General features: G+C 40.4%; 4 protein-coding genes across 7 annotated transcripts; 2 read left to right on the top strand and 2 right to left on the bottom strand.

The window, feature by feature from the left end:
* Positions 1-276: 276 nt before the first annotated feature.
* On the bottom strand, positions 277-7,634 carry cib2 (calcium and integrin binding family member 2). 2 transcript variants are annotated; one of them, XM_075469908.1, is made up of 7 exons: positions 7,206-7,634; positions 5,950-6,180; positions 4,693-4,727; positions 2,852-2,963; positions 1,619-1,766; positions 1,326-1,521; positions 277-1,106 (listed from the first exon to the last, which is right to left on the bottom strand). In XM_075469908.1, exons 2-7 carry the CDS (start codon positions 5,998-6,000, stop codon positions 1,085-1,087), a joined length of 564 nt encoding a protein of 187 aa, XP_075326023.1. In that variant the 5' UTR covers positions 6,001-6,180; positions 7,206-7,634; the 3' UTR covers positions 277-1,084. The 2 variants fall into 2 exon arrangements, with proteins under 2 accessions (XP_075326023.1, XP_075326022.1); XM_075469907.1 differs by lacking the exon at positions 7,206-7,634 and having other exon boundaries at positions 5,950-6,345.
* On the top strand, positions 5,748-10,939 carry lrrc61 (leucine rich repeat containing 61). Of its 2 annotated transcripts, none has more exons than XM_075469904.1 (9): positions 5,748-8,202; positions 8,413-8,508; positions 8,595-8,741; positions 8,858-8,918; positions 9,212-9,297; positions 9,380-9,445; positions 9,532-9,600; positions 9,837-9,962; positions 10,091-10,939. In XM_075469904.1, the coding sequence occupies exons 1-9, from the start codon at positions 8,124-8,126 to the stop codon at positions 10,195-10,197; spliced, it is 837 nt and encodes a 278-aa protein (XP_075326019.1). In that variant the 5' UTR covers positions 5,748-8,123; the 3' UTR covers positions 10,198-10,939. The 2 variants fall into 2 exon arrangements, with proteins under 2 accessions (XP_075326019.1, XP_075326021.1); XM_075469906.1 differs by having other exon boundaries at positions 5,756-7,524.
* Positions 10,940-11,298: 359 nt separating this feature from the next.
* idh3a (isocitrate dehydrogenase (NAD(+)) 3 catalytic subunit alpha) lies at positions 11,299-18,409 on the top strand. 2 transcript variants are annotated; one of them, XM_075469902.1, is made up of 12 exons: positions 11,302-11,375; positions 11,723-11,788; positions 15,165-15,227; positions 15,387-15,470; positions 15,643-15,757; positions 15,929-16,116; positions 16,237-16,370; positions 16,462-16,564; positions 16,684-16,748; positions 17,068-17,152; positions 17,288-17,440; positions 17,549-18,409. In XM_075469902.1, the coding sequence occupies exons 1-12, from the start codon at positions 11,349-11,351 to the stop codon at positions 17,630-17,632; spliced, it is 1,167 nt and encodes a 388-aa protein (XP_075326017.1). In that variant the 5' UTR covers positions 11,302-11,348; the 3' UTR covers positions 17,633-18,409. The 2 variants fall into 2 exon arrangements, with proteins under 2 accessions (XP_075326018.1, XP_075326017.1); XM_075469903.1 differs by lacking the exon at positions 11,723-11,788 and having other exon boundaries at positions 11,299-11,375.
* On the bottom strand, positions 18,082-23,037 carry acsbg1 (acyl-CoA synthetase bubblegum family member 1). Its single transcript, XM_075469901.1, has 14 exons — positions 22,912-23,037; positions 22,291-22,355; positions 21,888-22,153; positions 21,683-21,771; positions 21,385-21,505; positions 21,208-21,288; positions 20,970-21,119; positions 20,598-20,774; positions 20,191-20,372; positions 19,821-20,054; positions 19,494-19,711; positions 19,213-19,352; positions 18,790-19,036; positions 18,082-18,654 (listed from the first exon to the last, which is right to left on the bottom strand). Exons 1-14 carry the CDS (start codon positions 22,956-22,958, stop codon positions 18,566-18,568), a joined length of 2,106 nt encoding a protein of 701 aa, XP_075326016.1. The 5' UTR covers positions 22,959-23,037; the 3' UTR covers positions 18,082-18,565.
* Between the last annotated feature and the right edge of the window lie 2,498 nt (positions 23,038-25,535).

Raw genomic sequence — 25,535 nt, 5'->3', positions numbered from 1 at the left:
AGGATGGAATCATGCTTGTAAATGCTGAGGCAGCTCACCCCTAATGATCGCATCCTCCTTAACAAGTTATTACATGTGGTGTGTGCGATGGGCTTTGCAGACCGACAGTCATTTCCTGATCTTTATTGGGCACGCTCTTTGATCATAACGAGTGGGTGGGTTTCGATGGACTGGTTATATGAACTCATTAAAGCAGAAGGTCAGGTCACGTGAATTAATTCCTTTCTGATTAACAAAGAGCTCATGATTCTAGGCTCGTCCCATTTTTCACTGACAGTAACAGAGCTCACAAATGCATTTGCACGAAGCAATTCGATCAGAACACACAGAAAAGAAAAAAAATAATAATTTATTGAAAGGCAGACAAATAACCGACACATGAAACATTATAAAAGACAAATCCGAATGCTGGCTGTAACTTACATCTCATGACAATGGCTGAGACACAAGATGAAAGCTTCTTAAATGAATTCAGATGTCAGAGCCCTTTGAATAACTTGCGTACAGTAAGATATGATTGTCAATGTCATCATGTTCTACTTTGACAAGCAAAAGCCACAACCTAAACTCTTCATGTACAAATGTTGCATCGCTCAAAGAGAATATATATTAAGCATGCCCTTAAATTCCTAGCTGTGCGTCATATACTTCAAGCTTTGCCCATAGTCTCATAAAACCTGAAAAGACTTGTTGGAAGATGTGCAATATGCTGTAGGTAGATGGATGTTGCTATGCTGTCTCGAACGTGCACATTATGCACAAATTTGGCCTATTAAAGATCTGTTGAGCATTTTTTTTCCAACTATAAAATGTGGAAAGAACAGCATTTTTCCAATTAAGTCAAGCCCTTTTATACTTATGAAAAGAAAAATACACCTCAACCTGAAGTAATAAAAATCACCGTCTCCTTTTCTTCTCAAATTTAGCAGACTTCACTGAGGTGAGGAGATCTTGAGAAGACGCTGGAAAGCTGTGCTGTTTGACCTTTTCTGCGGAAGCAACCGACACTGTGATGTGGCCAGGACGTGGTTCAGGTTGACTCTTACAGGTCTTACAGACCTCAAAAACTGCCAATTCTCCCCTCTCAGATCCGGATGTGAAAGGTACTGTAAGAACAAAAGAGTAGACATTATGGGACCAGCGGTGGCACAGTATGGGAAGTAGTGAGATGTTTAAATAAATGAGCATAGTAGTAGCTCGGGATGACAGCGTCGTGGGGAGGGAGAGCTTTTCATGTAGAAAGGTGAAGACGCAAAACACATTTATGAATGTTTTTATTCAAACACAATCTTGAGACATAATTAATCTAAACAGAGTTTTGTTACCTTAAAAAATCTGGAGCCCTGGTAATCATATTTTCAAAGTCGGCATAGGAGAGTTTGTTGTCTCCGTCCAAATCTGCCTCCTCTATGCTTTTCACACACACCAAATCGACCTCCTCAGGAGTCAGCTCCTCTTTCGTCAGCCTATTTAGAGTCTTCTCAAGGTCCTCCTTGCACAGGTAATTATCCACGTTGAAATCTAAGAGGAACGGAAATCATAGCAGATAATTACAGAATTTGAAGTCATTCAGTTCGGAGAAATTAAAAGTACATGTAATAAGTTTTTTGCTTATTACCATATATCTTGAAGGCATATATGGCCTTGAGTTCCCTCGGGGCCGTTTCACTGAGGACTGAGAACATGTCCACAAATTCATTAAAGCTGAGGTTCCCCATCCCATCCTCTGAGAATGACTCCACAATCCTGTTGCGGAACGGGTTTTCCTGCACATAAAACACGATCACGCCTGAATATATTATTCCAAATGTTGCTACGCATTAAAGTAAATGTTAGAAGTTGTGTAATGAGCAGCACCTACTGTGGAGGTTTAAAATATAACAGCAGAGTTTGGTTAAAATGTAAAAATAACAAAGAACCATGATAGTTTCGTGAACATGCTGTAGTTTCACAAATGTGCGACAGACAGCAGACGAACCGTTTGGTGGATTCTGCCGATTGCACAATTTAGCTGAAAAAGCTGACTCAGCCTTTATTAGTAAGGTGAAGTCACTACTTCCTTCTCCATTGATCACTCACAACCCATAACCAGGGTTTTATATTACAGATAATTATCTAGTTCTACACAACCTATGATAAATTTACACTCAGAATGAAGCAAATGTTACACACAGAATCATTCCTTTGTACAAGTTGCTCCTTTGTAATGCTGTGTGAATGATGTGAAAATTTACCGATGTTCCCTAAATGCCTCACGTGCAGTTAAATATGAGGATCCAAATGACTGCAAACTGCATACACTTCTTCTAGTCCCTGGTAATACACTCACTAAAACATGTCAGTGTGTGAAAAGTTTCCTTGACTTATCAGAGAGATGTTTGCGGAGCCCGAGTCTTTACGTCATCCCCACACAGCCCATTATTCCCAGTGAGATAGGAAAATATTCATGACTATGATGCTATAAATGGCTTTCGGTGACTGCATGTTGTCCGCGCCTCGTATATCCTGCTTTCTTCATCTTTCTTATGCCACCCTTGCAACCAGGCAATCATGTGACAGCTTTACTGGTAATGGTCCGATTATGCCAAGAGAAAGTTGAAAATATGAGTCTTTTTTTTCTGAACCTTTTGAAAAATAAGTAGTTCATATTCATGAGCAGTGTGTAGGAGTAAAGTGATGAAAAATGACAGATGTCCTCTTGAGGGGAGAGTTCATTGATTAAATGTTGGTCAGTAGGAACGGAAGGTGCTATGACTGTGTCACTGAAGCCCAATCCAAGAAAAGATTACAAAAAAAAGCACAACACAGAGTGACTTATTACCATGATGAAGATTTTTTTTTTCCTGTTTACCTTTAATTCTGGCATATTGACAATCAGCGCTAAGGGCACTTTACAGTCAGGGTCATTGGTGTAGTCCATCGGAACAAGATGTGGTGCCAACTCATGATATCTGCCGTGCAAACTAGAATAGAACATAAAAAACGAATCTGAACAATTTCATTCCTCAAATGGCTTCCAACTCAATGTCATTTGAAACATTATTTCATCACCGGTGGTCTTAGAGGATGTGCAACAAGAATTGAGTTAGACAAACTTAACAAGTTACACAGGCACTGAGATGCTGAGATCTATTAATGCTGGATCTGACTTTTACTGGGTGACACTAACACATTTCTTAACTGTTGTGTGACACTTGCAGCTGTGGACAGAAACTGAACTTTTTTACATCCTCTGCTGGTTGTCAGTTTTGTTTTGGCTACGTCCTTAGAGCCTGTACATCTAATAAAGTAGCTTTTTACCTTGAGACTTCTAGAACAACTGACAACAAATGAGGAAACATGAGAATCACTTGTCAGTCCCATTAAAAAGTCAAAGTCAAATTTATTTGTATAGCACATTTCATGTACAAAACAATTCAAAGTGCTTTACATAAAATAAAAGCATTGCAGCGGGGAGTGGAAGAAGCACTGAAAATACATACAAGAATATAAAAAGAAAGAAATGAAATAGTTCAAATGAAATTAAGATTGTTAAAAACAAGCAGCAGTCAAGCTAAATTAAAAGATACCGTACAGATTTCATGCATAGACATGTTTTTAACCTGGATTTAAAATCAAAAGCATGTATTCAGGTCATTTGTGCATTGCTGTGAATAGGTTTGTGACAGCAAGAGAGAGATGATGCCACCCTCTGAGTCATGATCCCCACATGCAATCACTAGACAGTCATATTCATTTTTAAAGCATGTCGAAAGAGCGAGAAATGTGACGCTTCATTGGGTGGCACTGAAAACAACACCTGAGTCAAAGGGTCAACATGACTTTCAAAGGTTTAGGTAACACACTGTGACACAGCCGCACCACAAAACCCTCTAGCTCCTTCCTGCTCATTTACATTCACAACACACAATGGCAAACACTTAATGTACAGTATATACTGTGTCATTCACAGATGTGATCATCTGTGTCCGTACTGTAAGCTGCACCCTGTTTGCAGGAATAATACTTTCACTGGGTTGGAATCATTTAGGTCAGTCCAAGAAACATTAAGCCACTAAGTGCACTATGCTAAAAATATCCTTAAAGGGACCACATTCAGTTTTTTTGCATTTCTGGTTGGTTTTGCATTTTGCATTTGTTTATAGGACGGGGACTTGTTTTATGAAGGCTAACTTACGTAAACATTTCCAAGATTTAGCACAAAACTCTCTGGAAATCCATCTGGTCAAAATTCTATTCAGATTATCAGCAAACACGCAGTATTAAATGCAATACTGTGAACCAGACTGATAAGAAGCAACATATTTCCAACAGATACATATGACATGTTTAACTCAAGTTATGCTAAAGTAATGTTGATAATGAAATTGAAATACTTTATGTTTGCATCCCTTATTTCAACCGCAAATTAAATGAAGGAGATATGAGAGGTTTTAGCACAGGACGGGAGCTAAATCCAGCCTGGAGTGACTATCTATTCTCTTACAATGCAAGAAAGGCTTGTGATTTAAGATAGAGCATTGCATGCCATGTCCACTTCCACTTAAAGAACATCGAACCTACACTGTACAGAATCAGAACACATATAAATAAAAGACACACTCTATTCACCAATGTTTGGTTCATAACTGACTATCAACAGCACATCTGCCAGCGGTCAGAATCAAAGCACTGCATCTAATAAACTCTTACCGCAGAATTTCCTTGCGAGTGAAAAACGTACAGTCCTGCAATGAGAGAAAAAAAGCGTTTCATCACGAAATTATGACAAGTACTTAAGTTAAAGGATAGACTTTATGAAAAAAGGGACAATCTGCATGATGCACTCTATGACACATCTGTGAGTTATATTAAGTAACACTACAGCTCCTCCGAATGACTACAAAAGGCTTTTTGAGGTGTCTAGGCAGCAACATGATGCGCTGTTATCTGACATGCATATAATGGTACACACACATCATTCAAACAGTCCTGCAGGAGGCCCCTCAGCTTACATTTGTCTTTTGTATCCAGCTGTCTGAGCTGTGCTCCTGGGTGTAAGAAGCAGGGCGCAGTCGGCTGTAGAGCTCTAGAGACAGAGCGATAACAAAAAGGAAGCTTTCCTGGGCAACCTTTCACAAATATGTTTATCGAAGATGCGAGATGGTTTCGCCTCTCATAGTTTCCTTCACAAGACAACACTTTGAGCGATGTAAAGGCAGTACAGTGATGTTTGTGAGGTCGGATTGAAACCCTACAACTCAGTAAGCTGATGCTGCATCGTGTTAAACATTTGAATAGAAGCTCCTATAAGATCCTGAAAAACTGAGGAGTGATAACAAATCGTAAAACAAGCCGAGAGCAACAGTGTTCTAAGAGAAGCTTTTTAAGAGCTGCTGCAGTAACCAGAGAGGCCCTTGAGAACTAAACTGAGTCCTGAGAGTAGAGTTTCACCACATATCACTGACTTAGCATCAATTATTAAGTCCACGCCTAATCACATGATAAACCTGTCCGCATGAAGATGTGTATCTTCGCAGGAAAACCAGGATTGTTGTCAGAGTGAACAAAAGGGGAGATCTTCTCAGATCGCTCAGTGCAGATCCTTCGTTTCTTAAATGAAACTAAATCAAAACCCTCCGCCATTCTCACCAAATATAAAGATATAGAGTCCTAACTAGCAGGAAAATGAATTCAGCCATTTAAATCATTAATGAAATAAGGAATCTCAGATCACTGGGACTCTCTTTTAAACATTAAGAAAAAAAAAACATAAAGAAAAAGACTGTTATGTATAACAGTCTCATAACAGTAATAAATCACTTTACTTTTACGAATGTCTTTACTGTTTCTTCCCTTCTTCTCAAATAGCTGAACAGAAGCTCTACAGGTCTGAGTGAATAAGAGTAAGGTGTTATTTTACACCTCCGTTATCTTCCTCATGCAGGTAAACACAGCATGCCGGCTCACCTGGTAAGCATCAAGTTGCTCGTCTGTAAAAATTGTTTGCTTATTACCCATCTTTATCAAGTAATTTGTTGCTTGTACAATTTCACAACGATGAACGTCCGAAGCCTTTCCTCAGAGAAAGGCATTTATGAGGTCCGCGGAGTGCAAGTTCCCGCACAGGTTGAGTTGAGATTGTGGCAAGCACCTAAAAATAGTTGTCGTTGATGTACATCCACGAAATGTTTGCCATGACTGCAAAAAAATAAAAATAAATCGATGACAAACATGTAAAGGAGATACCAGTATCCAGTTATGATTGAGCCAGAGCTGCGGATTTCACTGTGGACTCTTAGGAGAGCAAACTGATCTGCCTCTCCTTAAGAACCCAGGTGGTGTGTCCACTGGACACCAGGGAAACCAATGACACACCGGGGAAATAAATAAATAAATGCAGAGGAGAACCTGCTGGTAATGAGGGGGATGTAACTGCAATGGGGGTCGTTTAGATAAAACCTTTCATCCACCTACAGTACATTCCATTATTTTACTCTGCATCTACAGTACAGGGAATCCAGTCTGTTATAATGGGCTTTTTCAGCCCTGATTGGTTAAGTTTGAAATCAGGGACTAAATAAAGTGCAATAGACGGTAGTGAAACTGTCAAGGATTATGTGATTACATTATCTATAAAATGTGTAGATTCTGAAACGGTTTCATCATCCATTATATGAATGGATCAATTAATGTATCCTCACAGATAGTCAATTTCATTATAGAGATTTAAATTATCCTTTTATTTAATGAGTTAGAATATGTCTAACGTTTCATCTTAGAGTATTTCATAATCAGATGACACTTTTTGTCATCCCAGTTTCCTCATGGCATAGACTGTAGTTTGTGGGGAAATATCCGATGGGGTTGTTAAGATATCAAAAACCTGTGAAATGTGACCCTGACGGTCCGTGTATGACGGCCAACCGGTTTTCCTTTTGATATTGAAAAAAAAAAAAATAGCATTTAGTATAATATCTGTAGCTTGCTTAAAATTTGCGTTTTATTTCAAAAGTTATATTGTGTTAAATCTTTATCCGAAATGTAACACGTGTGGTTTTAGTAGCATAAAATGCGCCACACGTGAACAGTAACGGGTGCGTTAGAACAGTACGCTACATAATTCCCCATTTGATGCTGTTCTTTCCATCAGAAAACCCAACAGACAGCCAACTTTCTGTCTGTATGTGCTGACGCAGGAGCAAAAACTTTTAACTCAAACACACCTGTTGCACTTGAAGTATCGTCTAACAGACTCTTTTGTCAGCCCACATCTGACCATCTATTATTGCCCCCGTCTTCGCCCCCGCTGTGCTGCAGAGACTGATGTCCATCTCTAATCCACCTGCCTGCTTTCACAGCTCAGCAGTACAGTAAAAGCGTGTCCTGACTGCACCCCGGGACAGATGACAATTTCACACTTGATCCAGAAAAAAAAACTGCCTGGCTTTACGCTGGTTAAACTGTTGCTCTTTGTTGCGTTTGGTAGGTCTGTAAATAGCTAAGTTATACCCAGGATGGACTCTAAGCGAGAAAAAGACCAAGGTAAGTTGTGATGGATAGCTTGTTGCTATGTCGCGATGCTAGCCACTAGCGGTTCATGCTACTGTAGCTACCTGTGTCCCTAAAATAAGGTGAAACTAACAACCTATTGTTTGTTACACCACGTATTACGTGTGTCATCACAAGAAAAAAAGGGGAGTGGGGGAGACTTGCTACCGCCTTTATCCAATAACCCACCCACTTTCATCCGGCTGAATCATCCTCATGAATTCACGCAGCTGCTTCACAGGAACGACGCTCATTGCTAACAGGCTAACAACATTTAACGTTACTGTTAGCTTACTGTAATGCCGAATTTAACACCATTACCGTTATTTTTGCACGTTCTGTGTCCCTACTTTTCCCACCCAGTTATGTTTTAATATTTTGCAGTGGCATTACACCCTACCACTACTAACACAGTTTACATTTAAGTGGAGTAAATTAATTTTGAAAATGTTACAGGGTGGTGTGGAGAAAAGCAGACACCGACATCATCATATCTGGTAAAGAGAGCAAGTGCCTCTGAAGGAGAATTGTGTGTAGTACTGGCATCGCCTTAAGCAAAGCAAAGCAAATTCAAATCCCCCAGCTGTTTGTTCATGCTGCCTGTGAGCAGTATGATATTACATAACACTGCACACATCTCCCTGGCAGAGGAGACGCTCCGTGTGCTGTCAGGTATGAAATTCATGCACTGCTTGGCTTGGAATCCCCCATTTTAAGAGGACAGCATGGGCTGTCTACCCACTGCTCACAGAACAAACAACGCTTCCAGCATTTTCTTTTGCAGTGTTGACTCACAGATTTGGGGGGTGTGTGTGGTTGTACTGCATCCACAAGGGTAGAAAAGGGAATATGTTTTCCTATGTGCAGTCTTTTCCCTTTCAGATGCAGACTGTGAGAAGATAACAGCTCTGCTGCTCAAATCACGGACTGGGGAGTTTGACTTGGAGTCCATACTGTTTCTCAAACTGAGAGGTCTTGGTAAGATTAAATCCATATATTAGCACAGATTGCTGATAAAGTCAGTTATTTTTAACCTATGTGTTTTTCTCATCCTATGCTCTCAGGTATACATGATCTTGGATGTATTGGGGAGTGTATAAGTTTGGAGAGACTGGACCTATCTGGTAATAATATCACTAATTTAACGCCTCTGGCATCTCTTCGGCTTCTTGCTGTTTTAAATTTGTCCGCGAACAGGATCTCCAATTTAGGTGAGATCCCAGGCACGAAATGATCGATATTTCCAAGTTACTTTTTGTTTTTCTTCTATCGAAAAAAATCTAATGTTTATCCTGTTTTTTTTCTACATTTTCTTGTGCATGTCCAGAGCCCCTGTGCAGCTGTGAAAGTTTGCAGCATTTAAATGTGGCTGGTAACATCATATCCAGGTATGGACTGCACGATCGTGCTGCAGATTTCCTCGTTAATTGCGTTGGAAACCATTCTTTTATTGTGTGGTTGATTTGAAGTGTTTTTCAAGTCAAATTCTTCACCGTATCTTGTGTCTTATACAAAAAAAAAAAGCACGGTTGAAATTCTCTTCTGATGTTTGAACATGTGAGCTCATTTAATAGAATCTAAAATATTCTTATGAATGACTGAAACATCTTGTTACTAATTAATTTCATGAAGCAGTGCTCCGAGTTGGCCTTGTGAAATTGCCGTCTCGTTTTCCCGACAGTGTCGAGAGCCTACATTGCCTTGTTTCCCTGAGGAAGCTAGAAAACATACGTCTGAAAGACAACACGTACAATTACACTAACCCAGGTAATTCCTGCGGAGGTTACGTTCCCGTGGATAGGAAGCCTTTGGGAGTAAGCTGAGGATGACGCTTTTCTTCTTCTGTCAGTTTGCAGGAACACATCTTATCGAACTGTAGTGCTTGAGATGTTCCCCAGCATCAAGGTGCTGGATGGTGAGATATTCCTTTCTTTATTCTTTAAATGTGTGGCTGGGTGAGGCATTGACCTGTGTGTATTTATAAAATGCTTTGAACTGTAGGTGAAAGAGTTGTCGGACGAGGGAGTGACTTGTACCAGTTATGCAAAGACATTGATGACACCATTAAAGGTATTTTTTGTTTTATTCATTTTTTCAGCAGTATACTTGCATGCATGGCTAGTAACGTCTTATCGTACGCTTCACCAGATTTAGTTCTTCACTGTAATATTCATCTAAAGTAAAAAATGTCGCTGTTACACCGCTGACATCTGTGATCCAGCTGTGACTGTTCTTACTTTAAATAATAAAAAAAATGTTGTTGTTGTTTTACGGACCTTTTTTTTTGTCTCTCTCGACACGATTAGCCGGCTCATACAAGAACGGTCAGCTTATTGAACACCCCGACTGCAAGCCATGGGTAGAGGATAGCTACTGGGACATAAAGAGATCGAACAATGCCATTATTGAAGAGGCCTACAAGCAGTTTAACGGTAAGCGCTATGTGAGGTGTCACATGTGATCTCGCCAGTCATTAACTGTGCTGAATTTCTAGTGGTGGGGACTTATCATGTGTAATCCTTGTTTCTTTTTTTTTTTTTTTTTTTTCCCCGGTCTGCAGACGTTCTCCATGAATGCAGACTCCTCAACAACAGAGCCACTCACGTGATTTCACAGACTGAAAGATCCATGAGCCTAAAGAAGCAACCAAAGCAATATGCCATCTGAGCTGGGCACACACTGTTTATGTGCAGTATTTGGCAACTTTTTTTTGTTGTGCAAATTACCACGGCTAATGTACTGTAGCTTTTCCAAATAACCACGGTTATATCAAAAATGCTTGATGATTATCATTGCCTGACACACGTGCTCTGTGTTGCAATGTGTGACATTTTGCTGTAACTACATGCATCCTATGCATTTTATTATCAGGCGTAACGTGGGTGGTTTGAAAACCTTTAACTATACTGATACCCCACAGTTCGGTTCAAAGATGTCTTAACTTGCACAGTATGCATTTTGTACCGTGCTATGCTGCTTTTGAGAATTTCGACACTGTAGGTCCTTGGTTATTAAGAGCTTTTTCTCCATTTAGCGTTGCTGATTTGTGGGAGTATATTTGTCCCACGCTGTGTGCTTTCTTTGTAAGTTGCATTTTTTGCAAAAAGTGAATGATTGTGTCAGCGGTTTCTACTTGTTTTATACCATAAAGTTTATTATGTGTACAAACAAATTGTGTTTATAAACCTATAAAGGAGCACCTCGTTCATTTTCTTTATTCCTCTCGTTTCCGACTACTGACACATCAATGTCTCTCACTTTCTGCACAACCAGAGCCAAAGAAAGTATTCTAAGGATTAAAAAAAAAAATTAAAAATTAAAAAATGCCCATGGTGGTGTCTTAGAAGGAGTCCAGTCGCGCCACCTGCTGGTGGTAGTTATTCTCTGAATGTTCTGAGAAAACGAATATCCCCCATTCTAAGCAATTGTAGCTTAGCCTTAGTCCCTTGTATGACTTCAATATGAAATAAAACGTTATTTTAACAAATCATTTAGACTGGTTTACCTCTTGTTAGGATGGATTAAACGCAAAGTGAAACTCCGTCTCTTCCGCAAGACAGTAAGAGCAGAGAGAATTCTGTCTTTAACGTTGCAATCAGTATAGAAATGAGAACTGAACAGCGTGGTAGATGACTGCGAATAATCCATATTATTTCATGTTTCTGAGGAAAAAAAGTTATTGAAGTTCTCACAAGGTACGGAGTTACTAACTGTGTTTTAAACAATATAGGTTTTATTTTGAAAGACGGAAGTGCGTTTCCTACTGCCGACAGCTTGACAAGTATAGCTACTACTGCGTCGACCTTGTCTAGCTCAGGATGGCAGGGATGGCGTGGAGGTCAGCGGTATGTACGTGTGAATTTATGTAGATCTGCCTGAAGTTTGGCACAGAATACTTGATACTATGTGTTAACTATCAGCTGATGTCAGGATAATGTGCCATTCACACAGACACAGACATAGACTGTAGGCACAAAAATAGTACAAGCAGTGCTAACTATTCCGCTAACCGCTAACAAACAGGCTGCTTGCTTCTAGTTACTATAGCAACGACTCTTGACCGCTAACCAGTTAGCAAGTAAGAAAACTAGATGTTTTAGTTTTTACCATAGTAACAGTTTGTATCTGATTGCTCAAGTTGAATATTTTCTGTTAAAGCTAAGATATGGCAACACATGTCTATCGTCTACAGATTGTTAATCTTCTAAGAAAGTTGGGTTTATCCATCAATGACAAGGACAAAATCAAACCACAGAAAGTAAGTTAAGCATACTTTAAAATGTTGACTGTCCTTGCGACGGTAGAAAAAAGAGCTAGCTAGCCATTTCCCCTTTTAGTAGTAATGCAATTAAATCTGCAATGGGCATCTGGTTTAACCATCTTTTCCAAGTCAAAAGACATTCGCTGTGCAATTAGTGCATTCAGCTGAGCTAAGACAAGTTATATAGTCACCTGCAAACAAAAGTTTCCCCACCTTTCTGTTGTGATCTACACTACGACATTCAGTTTGCCATGTTTGCCCATGGCCTTGTCTGAGGCCTTTAGTGGTTTTTACGGGCTCTAACCCTTCACCCATACATTACCCCTTATGGCGACGATCGGCCAAGACTCACTCATTTGCTGAGAGAGTAATTGGCAGTAAACAAGGTTGGAAAATACGGTGGCCGACACGTGGAAACGCGCTGCAAACGCCGAAACAAATCCAACAGTAAAACGCTGCAAGAGAAAAATGCGGCAATCACAAAAACGACCGCAGCACACGCGCTGCAAACCCCAAAACACATGCAAGAGAGAAACGCTGCAAACCCCAAAACACATGCAAGAGAGAAACGCTGCAAACTTCAAAACACATGCATGAAAAAAACGCACTGCAAACTCCAAAACACAACGGAAATTCGCCAGGCCACTAGGCGGTCTCGACCTGTGGGATAGGGGATCGACTATGGGAGATCGACCATATGAACGAAAGAGAAGAAAGTCAAAAGGTACGTTGTCCTCATGTCTTTTTTAAACATTTGACCGTAATCTTTTACCTTTATTATAGCGACATAACTCCGCTGCTCTTCTATAATAAGGTAAAAGATTACGGCCAAGTGTTTAAAAAATACATAAATGACAACGTACCTTTTGACTTTCTTCTCTTTCATTAATATGGTTGATCTCCCATAGTCGATCCCCTATCCCATAGGTGAGACCGCCCAGTGGCCTGGCGAACTTCCATTGTGTTTTGAAGTTTGCAGCGTTTCTCTCTTGCATGTGTTTCGGCGTTTGCAGCGCGTTTGCACGTTTCGGCCACCGTACCCCATTTCAACACAACTAATGTAATGATAATAAAGAAACAGATTGCTAATTAAGTAAGTAGCCAACTTAAAGTTTCTTTGTAAGGTACTGGAACATATTTAAGGTTTCTGGCACAATTTCAGCTTCTTCCAGGATGCATGGAAAAGGGGAAAGTCTTAAGAGGAAAAAAAAAACAAAAAAAACAGCTTTATCGTTGAACAAGCTTATATTTTTTTTGCTTGTGGCTTCCATGAACCTGGAAGGACAGCATTTATAATGGTCCGTAAGGGGGAATTATCACCCAGGACGATCTGAATCCTTTAAGGATAGAACTGTTTGATGATAGGATAAAGGGGATCACTCAGACCAATTACGTATTGGTTTTACAGTGACCTTTCCTTGTAATAAAGGTAAGTGTACTCAAACCCCGCCAGAAAAATTCTTCCGACAGAGCCACAAGTGTATCCCCTCACAGTGTGCATCGAGGCTTTAGGTTTTAACTTGAATTCGTCCTCTGTGGTTTGTTTATGTGTTGTATTTACCTGCAAATTAAAACCACAAGTGTTTTGTGTGATTGCACCACCGGGCAGCCTCGGGTAGATTTACTATAGTTACCAAGGACTGGTGCAACAGCACGGTTGCCAGGCACGTGCACAGATAGACCCCTAGTGGTGCTCAAGCACCTGCCCTTTTGCCCTGGATGAGAAAAGTGCCCTTTCTGCTGGTGCCCAATTTTTTATAAATATAATAAAATAAAAATGACTTTTTCTGTCATCAATTCCCCCCAACTGTGTTTCGATATCTGACGGTGCATTTATTTGAGTTCTTGTGAGAATTTCGCCCCGACATGCACCGCAGCGCCCACCAGCCTCCCACGCGCCCCTCCCTCCTCCTCCTTCACTTACTGCCTACTGCGCGTGCAGTGCTGAGCGTCAGGATAAACGGCTGAAGCCAACTTCTTCTCTGACCCGGAGCATCAGACAGACAGGTGATGACAGTGCAATACCCCGACGTTGTTTGGTGATAAATTAACAACAACAATTAGCGCCGCTGAAAACATTACGTCGCAACTGGTCAGACGTTTGCTAAAAAACAAACAAAAAAAACCCTCACGAAATCCATGATTTAAAAGCCTTGCCCAGTTGTTTACTGACGTTTGTCATGTTTAATGAAGAGAGAGGGGAGAGAGGCAGGCAGACATTAATTATTTTAATTATTGAAAAGAAAGGTAGGTCTTAAGTTGAGCTACATGACAGTCTGGTGAGGTAATGTGGTAGGCTATAGGCTATTATTAGTGTAATGCTGCTTATGCTTCAACTGTCAGAAAACAGTAAAAACATGGGTGTGCACTGTGTTGTCAGCTTTAGAGAGATATGTAATGTCTTGATTATTATGCACAAGAAATCCTTGCCATTGTTGAAGAGAACACTGGCCAGCTCATCTTTCCAACATTTGTGAAGATGGTAAGGATCTATGCAACACTGCCAGTGACAACAGCTTCAGTGGAAAGATCCTTTTCAAAACTGAAGATAATAAAGACCAGGCTCAGGAGTCTCTGTGGGGAAGAAAGACTCTCCGACCTTCTCCTGCTTGCCATTGAGCAAGACATTGAAATAAATCACAGTGAAGTAATAAAAATCTTCCAAGAGATGGCACCAAGGAGGATGCTCCTGTGAAGATCCTTTAATTTATTCAGAGCAGAGTTTTAAGTTAAAATATTTTTTTAATTATTTAACATATTATTTGGTTATACAATATGGCCTTGATTGAATGAACCTTTACCAAGTCACAAGTACCAGCGAAATTGTAGCCATCAGCCCGTCTTTGTTTTGTCTTTGTTTTTGCCTATTATTCATTTATTTATTCAATTTGATAATTTGAGTTAGTATTGGTTGCGTTAACAAAAATAAATATATACGTTGAAAATATCCGACTGTGTTATTTATTTATTTATCATTATTTTAATTTCATGTATAATTTTGGCGATGGGTGCCCTTTTTTTTTGCTTGAGCACCTGCCCCCCAAAATGTCTGTGCACGTGCCTGACGGTTGCTAAACATTTATTTATCCTTTTTTAATCAAACATAGAACATAAATCAGCAATAATTCCAAGTAAGTTATCCTGCGCTGCCAAACACCAGAGTACACAGTTGTGGGGTTGTTTTAACGCGTTTTTAATGCACCAGTTATCCAAATTCACTTCACATCCCATTACAGCCCTGTCATTGAGACTTTTATCAGTTGTCAAACATATCAGCTAGAACAGTCTTCATAGCTTTGTTTATAACGTACATTGTGAGATCGTTTGAATTTGGGGGAAAAAAAGATTGTGATGTTTGATGTTTGATTGGCAGGTGTCACGGGTAGTTGGTGCTTTGAAGAATGAGACTCCACAATCCAGGAGCTTCGTCCGTGGGGTATATACTGCTTCCAAAGCTCTCGTACTCTATTGTAATAATGATTGCATAGCTACTTTAGTCTGTTTTAGTCTTTAACATTTATGGCATTACTTAGTGTTTAAGAGTGTAATCGTTCTTGCGTTCTTGAAGATCATTTGTCTCTCTTTTGTCTCGCAGATGCAAACTGTTACTTTAATCCCCGGGGATGGAATTGGTCCAGAGATCTCGGCTGCTGTCATGAAGATATTCGAAGCAGCTAAAGTTAGTTCTGAATGAGAAAAAACAAAAACAATCAATAACGTTCCGATAACACAGATCAATTTGTTTCAAATGTTGATACTTGATACTAAAACAAATCTAAATTTCTTGATGAAATTCTGCATTATAAAAAAACTAATTTAGTGCCTGTCCTGTACATCTGCCTTTGATTTAGGCGCCTATTCAGTGGGAAGAGAGAAACGTTACAGCCATTCAAGGACCTGGTGGCAGGTGGATGATTCCCCCAGATTGCAAAGAATCCATGGACAGGAACAAAATTGGCCTGAAAGGTGATGAAAATACATGATCATTTACCAGGAGGCCATTCCCGACAGTCATGACCTTTACAGCGTGTGTTCATACTTTTAGATGTAAGGGTACATAACAGGTCATTCAAACGTGGTGCAAGACAAATTCGTTTTTCGGTGTTGACCCGCAATTTTGAATTATTTAACCTCCAGGTCCTTTGAAGACACCCATAGCGGCCGGCCACCCCTCTATGAACCTGCTGCTGAGGAAAACCTTTGACCTCTACGCTAACGTGCGCCCCTGTGTGTCTATCGAGGGTTACAAAACCCCCTACACTGGTGTGGACCTGGTTACCATTAGGGAGAACACTGAGGGAGAATACAGCGGGATTGAACATGTGGTAAGACCCTCTATCAACACATCACTTGTTCAGTCATTAGGGGCTATTTGATTGCGTCCTTCATATGAAATCATTGTAAATCTTTTGTGAGACGCTCAATATTAATACCTTTCATTTCAGATTGTCGATGGAGTTGTGCAGAGTATTAAGCTCATTACAGAACAGGCCAGCCAACGCATTGCAGAATACGCTTTTGAGTATGCAAGAAACAATCAGAGGGCCAGCGTCATTGCTGTTCACAAGGCTAACATCATGTGCGTACTATACATCTAAGATGACTGTGAGCCATTTCAAAGCTGTTTGCTGGAGTTAAAGTGTCTGTTCACTGTTGACATTTTATTGTAGGCGCATGTCGGATGGTCTTTTCCTTCGAAAATGCAGAGAGGCTGCTGAGGAGCACAAAGACGTGAAATTCACTGAAATGTACTTGGACACTGTGTGCCTTAATGTAAGCCCCCGATAACTTTACACGAGAAATTAGATTGTTTGAAAGGCATAGGAGGCGATGTTTTGTTCCATTCTTAACACTTATAACGGAGTGGTGACGTTGTCGATGCACACTTACAGATGGTACAGGATCCCACACAGTTTGATGTTCTGGTGATGCCAAATTTGTACGGAGACATCTTGAGGTTAGTAACCATTACCACCGAATCTCTTATTTTGTGCTGTTGTTGAGTTGGAAAGTGGGTTCTCATTTGTGTTCATAAAAAATAAAAAAATACAGTTGGAAATGTGTCGGGGAGCAGGGTGACGTCATTGGATTCACCCTGAAAAATTTAGATGGGAAATAATCTGTAACAAGTACTGGAGCTTAATGTTGGCCACTGTGATTTCTGCTTATCTGACCTGTAAAAATTGAAAAGCCAAAGAAATTAAAATGTATGAATGTGCGGAGTAAAGTATGCCACCAACAGATCTGGAGGTTACTTATTGTGTTTACTGTTACAGTGACCTCTGTGCTGGACTAATTGGAGGTCTGGGAGTGACCCCTAGTGGAAACATAGGGGCAAACGGTGTGGCTATATTTGAGTCGGTACGTTGTTTCGGTCTCAGTTTTACAAATTTCAGGTACTCGTGTGTTAGAAATATAAATTGAAAGTGTTTAGACTTTTGTGTTTATTGAAATTTCAAGCGCAGTGACGGACCATTATAAATGCTGTTCTTCCAGGTTCATGGAACCGCTCCGGATATAGCAGGAAAAGACCTGGCCAACCCCACAGCCTTGCTGCTCAGTGCAGTCATGATGCTGCGGCACATGGGCCTGCACGGCCACGGCAAGACGATCGAAACCGCCTGTTTTGACACCATCCGAGACAAAAAGGTAATCTACTTTTCAAAAAACAACCAAAAAAATGCTGTGTTGGTTGTAATCCTTTAGTGATTCATAAAGCTTTCGTTCTATTTTATTTATTTATTTTCCCCCCCCAAGGTTCTAACCAAAGACCTGGGAGGAAACTCCAAGTGCTCAGAATTCACAGAAGCTATATGTCAAAGAGTGCGGGACTCGGACTAAAAAGAGTTAGTGTGGCCCGGAGGTACGAGTTGGGTCAGCTGATTTCATCATGTCAAGGTGTACTGTATCTTCGTAGTTCAACCAAATTGTTTATCTAAACCCTGGAGTTGGATATCCTAAAAGTCTTTATTCATTTTCCTGCACATTCCTGCAAATAACTGTCTTAAAACATTTTACCAACAGTTTTCTGTGTATACGATGACTGTAAATTGTCCGAACTTGAGCTTAAATGTATTCGACACTGTCACTTTAAAACACAATCCAGACGATAGCTTGAGAAACAATCATTTGTCAACGGGTCTTCATTCGTGTTCGTGGCTATGCTTAAAGAAGACTGCTTTGAATTAATCGAGCTTCTGAAACAAACAGAAAGAAAACCTAACATGTTGCGCTTCGTGCTCTCTTCGACAAACGCATGAATGTGTAAAGGAAGATGCCAACAGAAATGCCAGACTTTGAATTGCTTTTATTCATGGTGTTATGCTAATTACTTTTTGTGTGTGTGTGGGACGTTTCAGCCACTGTTATTTAGTCTTTTAAAAGTTACAACCATGTTTTATTGTGCTTAATCCAAACTGGTTTCAAACGCACACTGAATACCAACAGATATGTACACAAAATGTCAGATCGTTTCCTGTCGTGCATGTTAACTGGTAGAAATAAAAACAGAAAAAAGAAAGAATGAATCAAGTTTTGGCTCGAGGTAAATATGCGTGAAACACAATTACTCTAGTATTTTGGGGGGGGGGGCATTAGAATAGAGGGAGTTTATGAAACCATTGTGAATATATTTACTAATTAAAATATTAAATAAATTGATTTGAAAACTAAAGTGCTGCTATCATTTATGCATCCTGCAAACAAGATGGAGGTGTAATTAAATTAATCTGAATAAGGGCGTGCTTTGCTTTGGACTGTTACACAATCACCTCCTTAAGAACACGACACCTCTTGGTAAAGGCTCTCTATAACTTTGTTGTACGTCTCTATGACAACAGGGCGACGAAGCTTCATTGTTGGACCTAGAAGGAGAAAATGGTATCATGAGCTGCTGTCCCAGAATGTAATTACAAAGTTCAAACATCTGTAACGTGGCTACATACTGTTTATGCTACGATGAAGCAGTTCATGGTTAATTTAGGCCCTACTATTCTTACCCAGTTCCCCTCCAGAAACGGAAAAATCCTTCCTCAAAATAGTCCACTTTTGTATGCGCTGGGCATTAGAGATGGCTGCGGAGTTGACTCTGTCAATTCCTTTTTGAACCGCTCGCTGCACTTCTTTGTCTCTTCCTTCAACTATCTCAGACACTTTAGTTGCTTGGCTGCCCAACTGTCTGCAGAACTCCACAGCCTCCACGCTGAGCTCCTCAGTTGGCTCCATGGTGTCTGCATCTCCACAACACTGAAATAAAATATCAAGCTCTGAACGTCACAATTTAAAACATAGTCACACTGCAAGTACACATAGACTAGTGTTTCAAATGCTGTATTCCGGCACTAAGAAGGGATTTCAAACAAAATGCAGCTGCATTAAAATCAGAAACCTTGCTCCTGTAAACATGACTGACGGCCGTTTACCTTTAAAGTTAAAAGCATGGACAGGAACTTCCTCTTATCTCCAATCAGCATGGCGTTGCTGATGATAGGCAGCTCCCTTTTCACTGCATCCTCTATGGGAACAGGGGCAACGTTCTCCCCTCCGGCAGTGATGATCAACTCTAAGAAGGAATAGAGTGCACCCTGACATTTCAGCTGCTTTATGACTCACAACAGGGACAGAGGAGGGAATGTCTCGTTGCCCGGAACAACATGTACTCAGAAATGTCAAAGCACTTTGCACAATATGTGAGCAAACACACCTTTCATCCTTCCTGTGATGTACAAGAAGCCCTCCTCATCGATTCTCCCCAGGTCTCCAGAATGCAGCCATCCATCTTCATCCAAAGCTTCTCTTGTTTTGTCCTCCATGTTGAGAAACCCCATGAAAATGTTACGTCCCCAAAAGCAAATTTCACCTGTTCCTTCAGAGTCTACGTTGGCCGTTTTGTATCGACAGCCAGGCACCACCTTACCACAGCTATAAGAAAAAAACATTTTGTCTCTTACTTACTCAAAGGACTGAAATTCAAAACATAAGCGCCACAAACATGACAGAATTTGTACCATCCCTGATTTTTTTTTTTTACCTGGGCAGTTTGTAGGCATTGGGACCTGACATGAAGTGAGGTCCTGTGCTCTCGCTCATGCCGTAGGCCTCGTACAGGTGGATGTTTAGGCCGAGGAAAAACTGCACCGTTTCACTTCCGATTGGTGCTGCTCCGGAGAAGAACTTCTGACAACAACCCAGGCCCAGTTCTGCCCGAAGCTTCTGCAGCACAAGACTGTCAACCAGGGAGAGGAGGAATGGTTTCTCATCATCCCTAAGACAACAAACAAAAGCAACAAAAGCCTTGGAAATTAGGTTCCATCAACCATCTGTAGGCATCAATTACATAAGCCATAAACCCATGGCTGCTATTTGTCCTAAAAACTTTTTGAACCTTTTTCTGTACCTACTTTAGCATACATCCTCGATTGGCCTCCAGGCTGACTGACATTGCCCATGTCATGAGTTTCTTTTTCACATATCCACACTGGCTAATTCCCTGCTTTATCTTCTCCATCATTTTCTCCCACACCCGTGGAACACCCATGTGGGACGTTGGACAAACTTCTCTGAGAGTAGTTATCAGGCTTCCCTGTTAAATTGGGAGAGAAAATCACTGTTGACAACTTATCCGTGTTCTCGCTGTCCAAAAATGTTCAATGCATTATTCCGCCTTTTTTTCCCTATACAACTAATATTGTGTTTTTAGATATCAAACACTATCAAAAAAAAAAAATACTTGTAGCACCAAACATGTTAAAGTCCCAATACTACTTTTAACTAACTGGGAGGTCTTTCAAATCTTTTAAACTTTTACCTTTAAGGCATCTGGCTGCGCGAAGTACACCAGCTCCCCCCACTGGATGCCTGCCCACAGATCATAGATCTGAGCAGCAATGTGGCTCAGAGGCAAGTAACTCACAATTGACTCCTGTTTAGTGTCAGCTGGCTGCATGTCTCCAACTCTGCTGGCACGATTGGCAGTCCAAGTGATCTATATGTTCATTACAGTCAGGCACAGAATACAGAATACTATTGGGTGTAGCCTTTAGCATTTCCATGTCATTTAAAAAGCATTTTCACAGGTGACAATGTGATATTAACACATGCAACTGCTTGCCTATGGTTCTAGAGAGCATTGGAGATGTCCAAATATGTGTGGATTAACAATAACCGCATGGACGCTTACGTTGTCGTGACTGAGCATGACTCCTTTTGGCTTGCCTGTCGTGCCAGATGTGTAGATGAGGATGCAGCACTGGTTGGCTGACTGACTGCTGATGATGTCATCCAGCTGTTTGTCAGAAACATCCAGGCCCAGCTCCAGGAACTCATCCCACTATCCAAAAACAGCAGTATGCCACTTGAACACAGCCTCAACAGTCATTTGGTGAACAGCATCGTTTGTGGCATCCGAAGAAACTTACTGAGTAGAGATTTGAGACCTTCTGCTGGAGTCGTCCACTGTATTGCACTATGGCTTTCAAATGGGGTAATCTGTCCTGTATCTATGGTAGTGAGCGTGAGACTTTTGTGTTTATTTATTCTTTTGTCAATAAAGACACGCACATAGTTAACATAAATCCATATACATTTAACAGTACCTGTAATATCTTATCCAGTTGCTTTTGGTTTTCTACCACAATGATGTTAGCTTTGGAGTCGCTGGCGACATACTGGCAAGCTTCTGGCGAGTTTGTGGCATAAATTCCTGTCATTACTCCTCTGTGACGAACAATGCAGGCAGCAAGAATCATTTGAGAAGGAAGAAAAAGAAGTTGGTGACTGTCTCACTGCAACAGCAATGTGAAAGAAATTGTTTTTTTAAATGGACAGCATTAACAACTATATATTATAAGGTGTGCATGGTTATTGGAAGACTCGTGTCAGTGTGCTTCTCACCCTGCCATGATGGCACCGACTGCAGAGAAGAACCATTCTGCTGAATTGAATCCTAGTATTGCCACTCCATGGAATCGCTCTAAACCAAGCTGCAAACATCAACACGTTTTGTCTCTTCTCTTTTAAAACTTTTAAAACATTGAAAGTGTCACTTTGCATTTTCTGTAGAGGGATATAGAGGGATACTGTATCCTATACAGTGTACCTTTATAAAGCTCTTGGCGGCTCTCCTGCAGAACTGATAATACTCCAAGAACGTTATCTTTTCCCACTTGTTGTTCCTCTTGCTGGCAAGCGCATGCAGGTTTCCGTATTTTTCAACGGAGGCCTTGAACATTTGATGAACTGTGATGGGTTCCTCTTGACATCCCTCATCTATCCTCAGCTTGACCGAGCTTCTCGCGTCAGTGGTCCACAGAGAATGAGCAGGGGCAAGAGGTGTGCAGGCAAGCGTTTCTGTTTCTTGTTCTCCTGCGATGAGAGAAATAGACCCAATTCTTTCTTTTCATTTAGAACAAGCAAAGTTGGGCAAAGTACAACTTCCACAGCGATCCCAGCATCGCAGTGAAAGATCTCTCAGTCAGCAGGCTCATGCTCTCATATCTCACCTGCAGAGACCACTTCACGGCCTGCCAGCACTTGTGCCATAGGCTCCTGAGCTGAGAACAGCGCACTGAAACGCACAGAGGAAACAGCGCATGTACAGTGCGGCTCAAATGCTGGCAAGGGTTTAACTCGCTGTTTTCATATCATCACATGGCTCTAATTTTCAGCTGCATTGTTTACACAATACAATGTCAGTGTTGGCACGGCTAAAGCCCCTTTGCTTTGTCGGACAGAGTTTATACAATGAGTCAAAAGACTGTTCACTCCAACTCATTACAAATACATTCTGACCAGAGAACTGCAGTAACTTTTAGCGTCAGTTCCTGACCTACATGGGTTGGTAAAGGCTACTTAAACCCTGGTGGGAAAGAACGTTCTTTCAGCATTGTGGGGAAAACAGTGGTGATCACCCAAGGATTCAGTTAAAAAGAAGTGATAAACAACAACCTATTCTGCTTTCCCATCGCTGTAAGGTGGGGAATTTTCAGACAAACTGTTAAATCTGGCCAAACGGAAAAAATGTTAAGAGCCCGCCCCACAACTTGACAAAACACGCAGCAATGTATTTCTTATCTCTGTTCAGTTTAAAGAAAGAAAAAAACAAAACATTTTAAGTTACTTACCTGTCCTCAAGTGTATCAGGGACCTTTTCTTTTTCAGGAAATGCCATTCTAACGATAGCTGGTCACCTTTGGAGTTCAACACACCTCATGAAGTCTTCTGTGGCTGTGAAACAAATCTGAAATCCACCGCAATGGACTGCTCGCACGGGGCCATGCCATGAATTTAAATGAGCTCAGTCTTTTCATGTGTAAAACAGTTTTCTTATGTTCTTTACCAAATCACATGCTGACAGCCGACAAAGAAAAAAAGAAAAAAAAAAGAGAAAAAGAACAAAACTTTGCTCTTTGCCGAAAACTTTTAATCAGATACAACAAAAATGAGACAACTTTGTCAAATGACTGAATACCGTTAATAAGTCAAAAGGTAGCATTTAATACAAAACTATAGGACAAAATATATTGAATGTTCTGACACAAATTGTTGAAACAGAATTTCAACTATTTTCTTCCGAAGATCAATAATATTCTACATGGTGGCAATATATAACTTTCCACTGAACAAAACAGTTTAAAAATATTTGCAGATCTTTGCAGGTTTATTTACATCTTATATTGGAAACAGGGATAATGGAAAAACATGTAAAAATAAATCATAAATCATAAATCATCATTTAGGTTGAAATCGAGCATTTGCATTAGCTATATTTTGGATCAAATAGGCTAACCAGTTGTATTTTGCATTTTTGCTATTTTGGATACCCTCCCACCTGTTAGTTCATCATCCATAAGAGACAGAAATTAGACAAATACATTCCGTTTGGGGCTCGTTGTCATTGCAATCATCTTTGCAGTATTTCTTGCTACCGAGCATCTGCGGATAAGTCAAAAATGGGAATATGAATGGTCAGTGAATTAATGAGTGGATTGTTGGTTTTGAACAAGAAAACTTTACCCTGGGGTTATAATGTCCTTATTCATAATGCATACTTTAACAAACCCAGAGCCGGCTGAACCTGCTCAAAGATCCTCAGTCACCCAAATGCGTCTGTAGACAAACAGACGTATTTTTGGGGTCTTTATTCGGCAGTATATCACGAAACATTTCCCATTTACTTTCATTTTTGTCCACAATCCCATGGCATGAGATGCATGAGAAGGAATGTCCCAGAGACCGTTATGACACAGTTGTAAGGTTTGCCATGTTTGCTCTTATGTAATACAAACACCATCCGCTTTTATTTCGGGCTGTTTGGCGTTGAATGCTTTGCAATACCTCCACCCACTGTGCTCCACACCGAGGTAACACGACCCCTCTGGAAATTGGGTCAAGGCGTTTAGGAAGCTGGTTTGGCAGCTCCACCCCTCCTCCCTCTTGCCTTTTATGCGCCGGTCTGTTCTAAACTGCAGTCTCTCAGAGCTAACGAAACATCCGGTTTTCCCCAATGGAAGCCCGTTTCCGCCAATTAATAAAAATAAATTTAGAAATACTTTCTCATAATTATGAGATACTAAGTCGAAATTATGAGATACTATCCCATAATTATGAGATACTATGCCAGACATAGTTTGGACCACAGCTGTGGTAAACCTGCCTTCGCAGCCTGTTTCTTGACCTCAGATCGACACCTTCACCATCCAGTAACTGTAGTAATATTCGCACTGTTTCTCTGTCTGTCCTTTTTGGTGCATCCACCTGTAGCCATGGCACAGACCAGATGTTTGCAGTTACTGTTCAATGACAGTTGCCACCTCAGCCACATCGGTTTTGTTCTTTCTACGCCAGTTGCTTCTTGCTTAAAATCCTTTCAAGGGTGCGTTTGCTTAGTACAATCCCATGTGAATCAGCAAGCAAATTAAGCATTTCATTTGTTGTAAAGCCACGTTTAAAGTAGTCCTCAATGTACACACAATCCATTTGTGTGTCAGTCTTCCCACACCAAAGAGCTGAACTGTTGTGTGAAAATATCTCATAATTTTTACTTAGAATCTCATAATTTGACTTAGTATCTCATAATTATGAGATAGTATTTCGAAATTTATTTTTATTAAGTGGCGGAAGCGAGATTTTCCACTCAGAGCTCTCCAGAAATTTTCTGTACAGCGTCGAGGCTTCGGAGGCTAGACGGAGCCGTCCCCATCAGAGGCGCACCTTGTCAATAGGCAAGCCAGGCAACTGCTTGGAGCCCCAAGCCACTAGGGGCCCCCCGAGAGCTGAGGTGCATTCAATCAAAGATTGTCTAGTTACTTTATAAACTGTCTCAAACTGTGGCGAACGTTCGTGGTGAACATGTTTTCTTTGAACAGTTAAATTTAAATGATTTAGTCAAAGATTGTCTAGTTAACATGTCTTTGGATCTGGAGGACATAGTATCAGCATTTGCACAAGCCAAGGCCCGTAAGCAGCATTTCTAAAAGCAGTGCATACTGTAAATTGGGCTTATGAGGAACTTACTACTGTATATACTTTGTAAATATGTACTGTAAATATTTTTGTACAAAATTTATATTGGGTTTTCAAAGTAATTTACGGTATTTTATTCAATTTTTTTAAAATTTTATTATTAGTCTTTTTTAGTTATTTATTTATTCTTTACATGTATATTTTAAAAATAACAATGTTTTTCATGTTCGGAACATGTTTGGAATAAAAAGAGGTTTTATTTCATACATTTTTCGTTGGTGTC

The sequence above is a fragment of the Odontesthes bonariensis genome, chromosome 7 (genome assembly GCF_027942865.1).
Source record: "Odontesthes bonariensis isolate fOdoBon6 chromosome 7, fOdoBon6.hap1, whole genome shotgun sequence".
NCBI classification, from domain to species: Eukaryota; Metazoa; Chordata; class Actinopteri; order Atheriniformes; family Atherinopsidae; genus Odontesthes; species Odontesthes bonariensis.
This window is presented reverse-complemented; position numbering and strand designations above follow the sequence as displayed.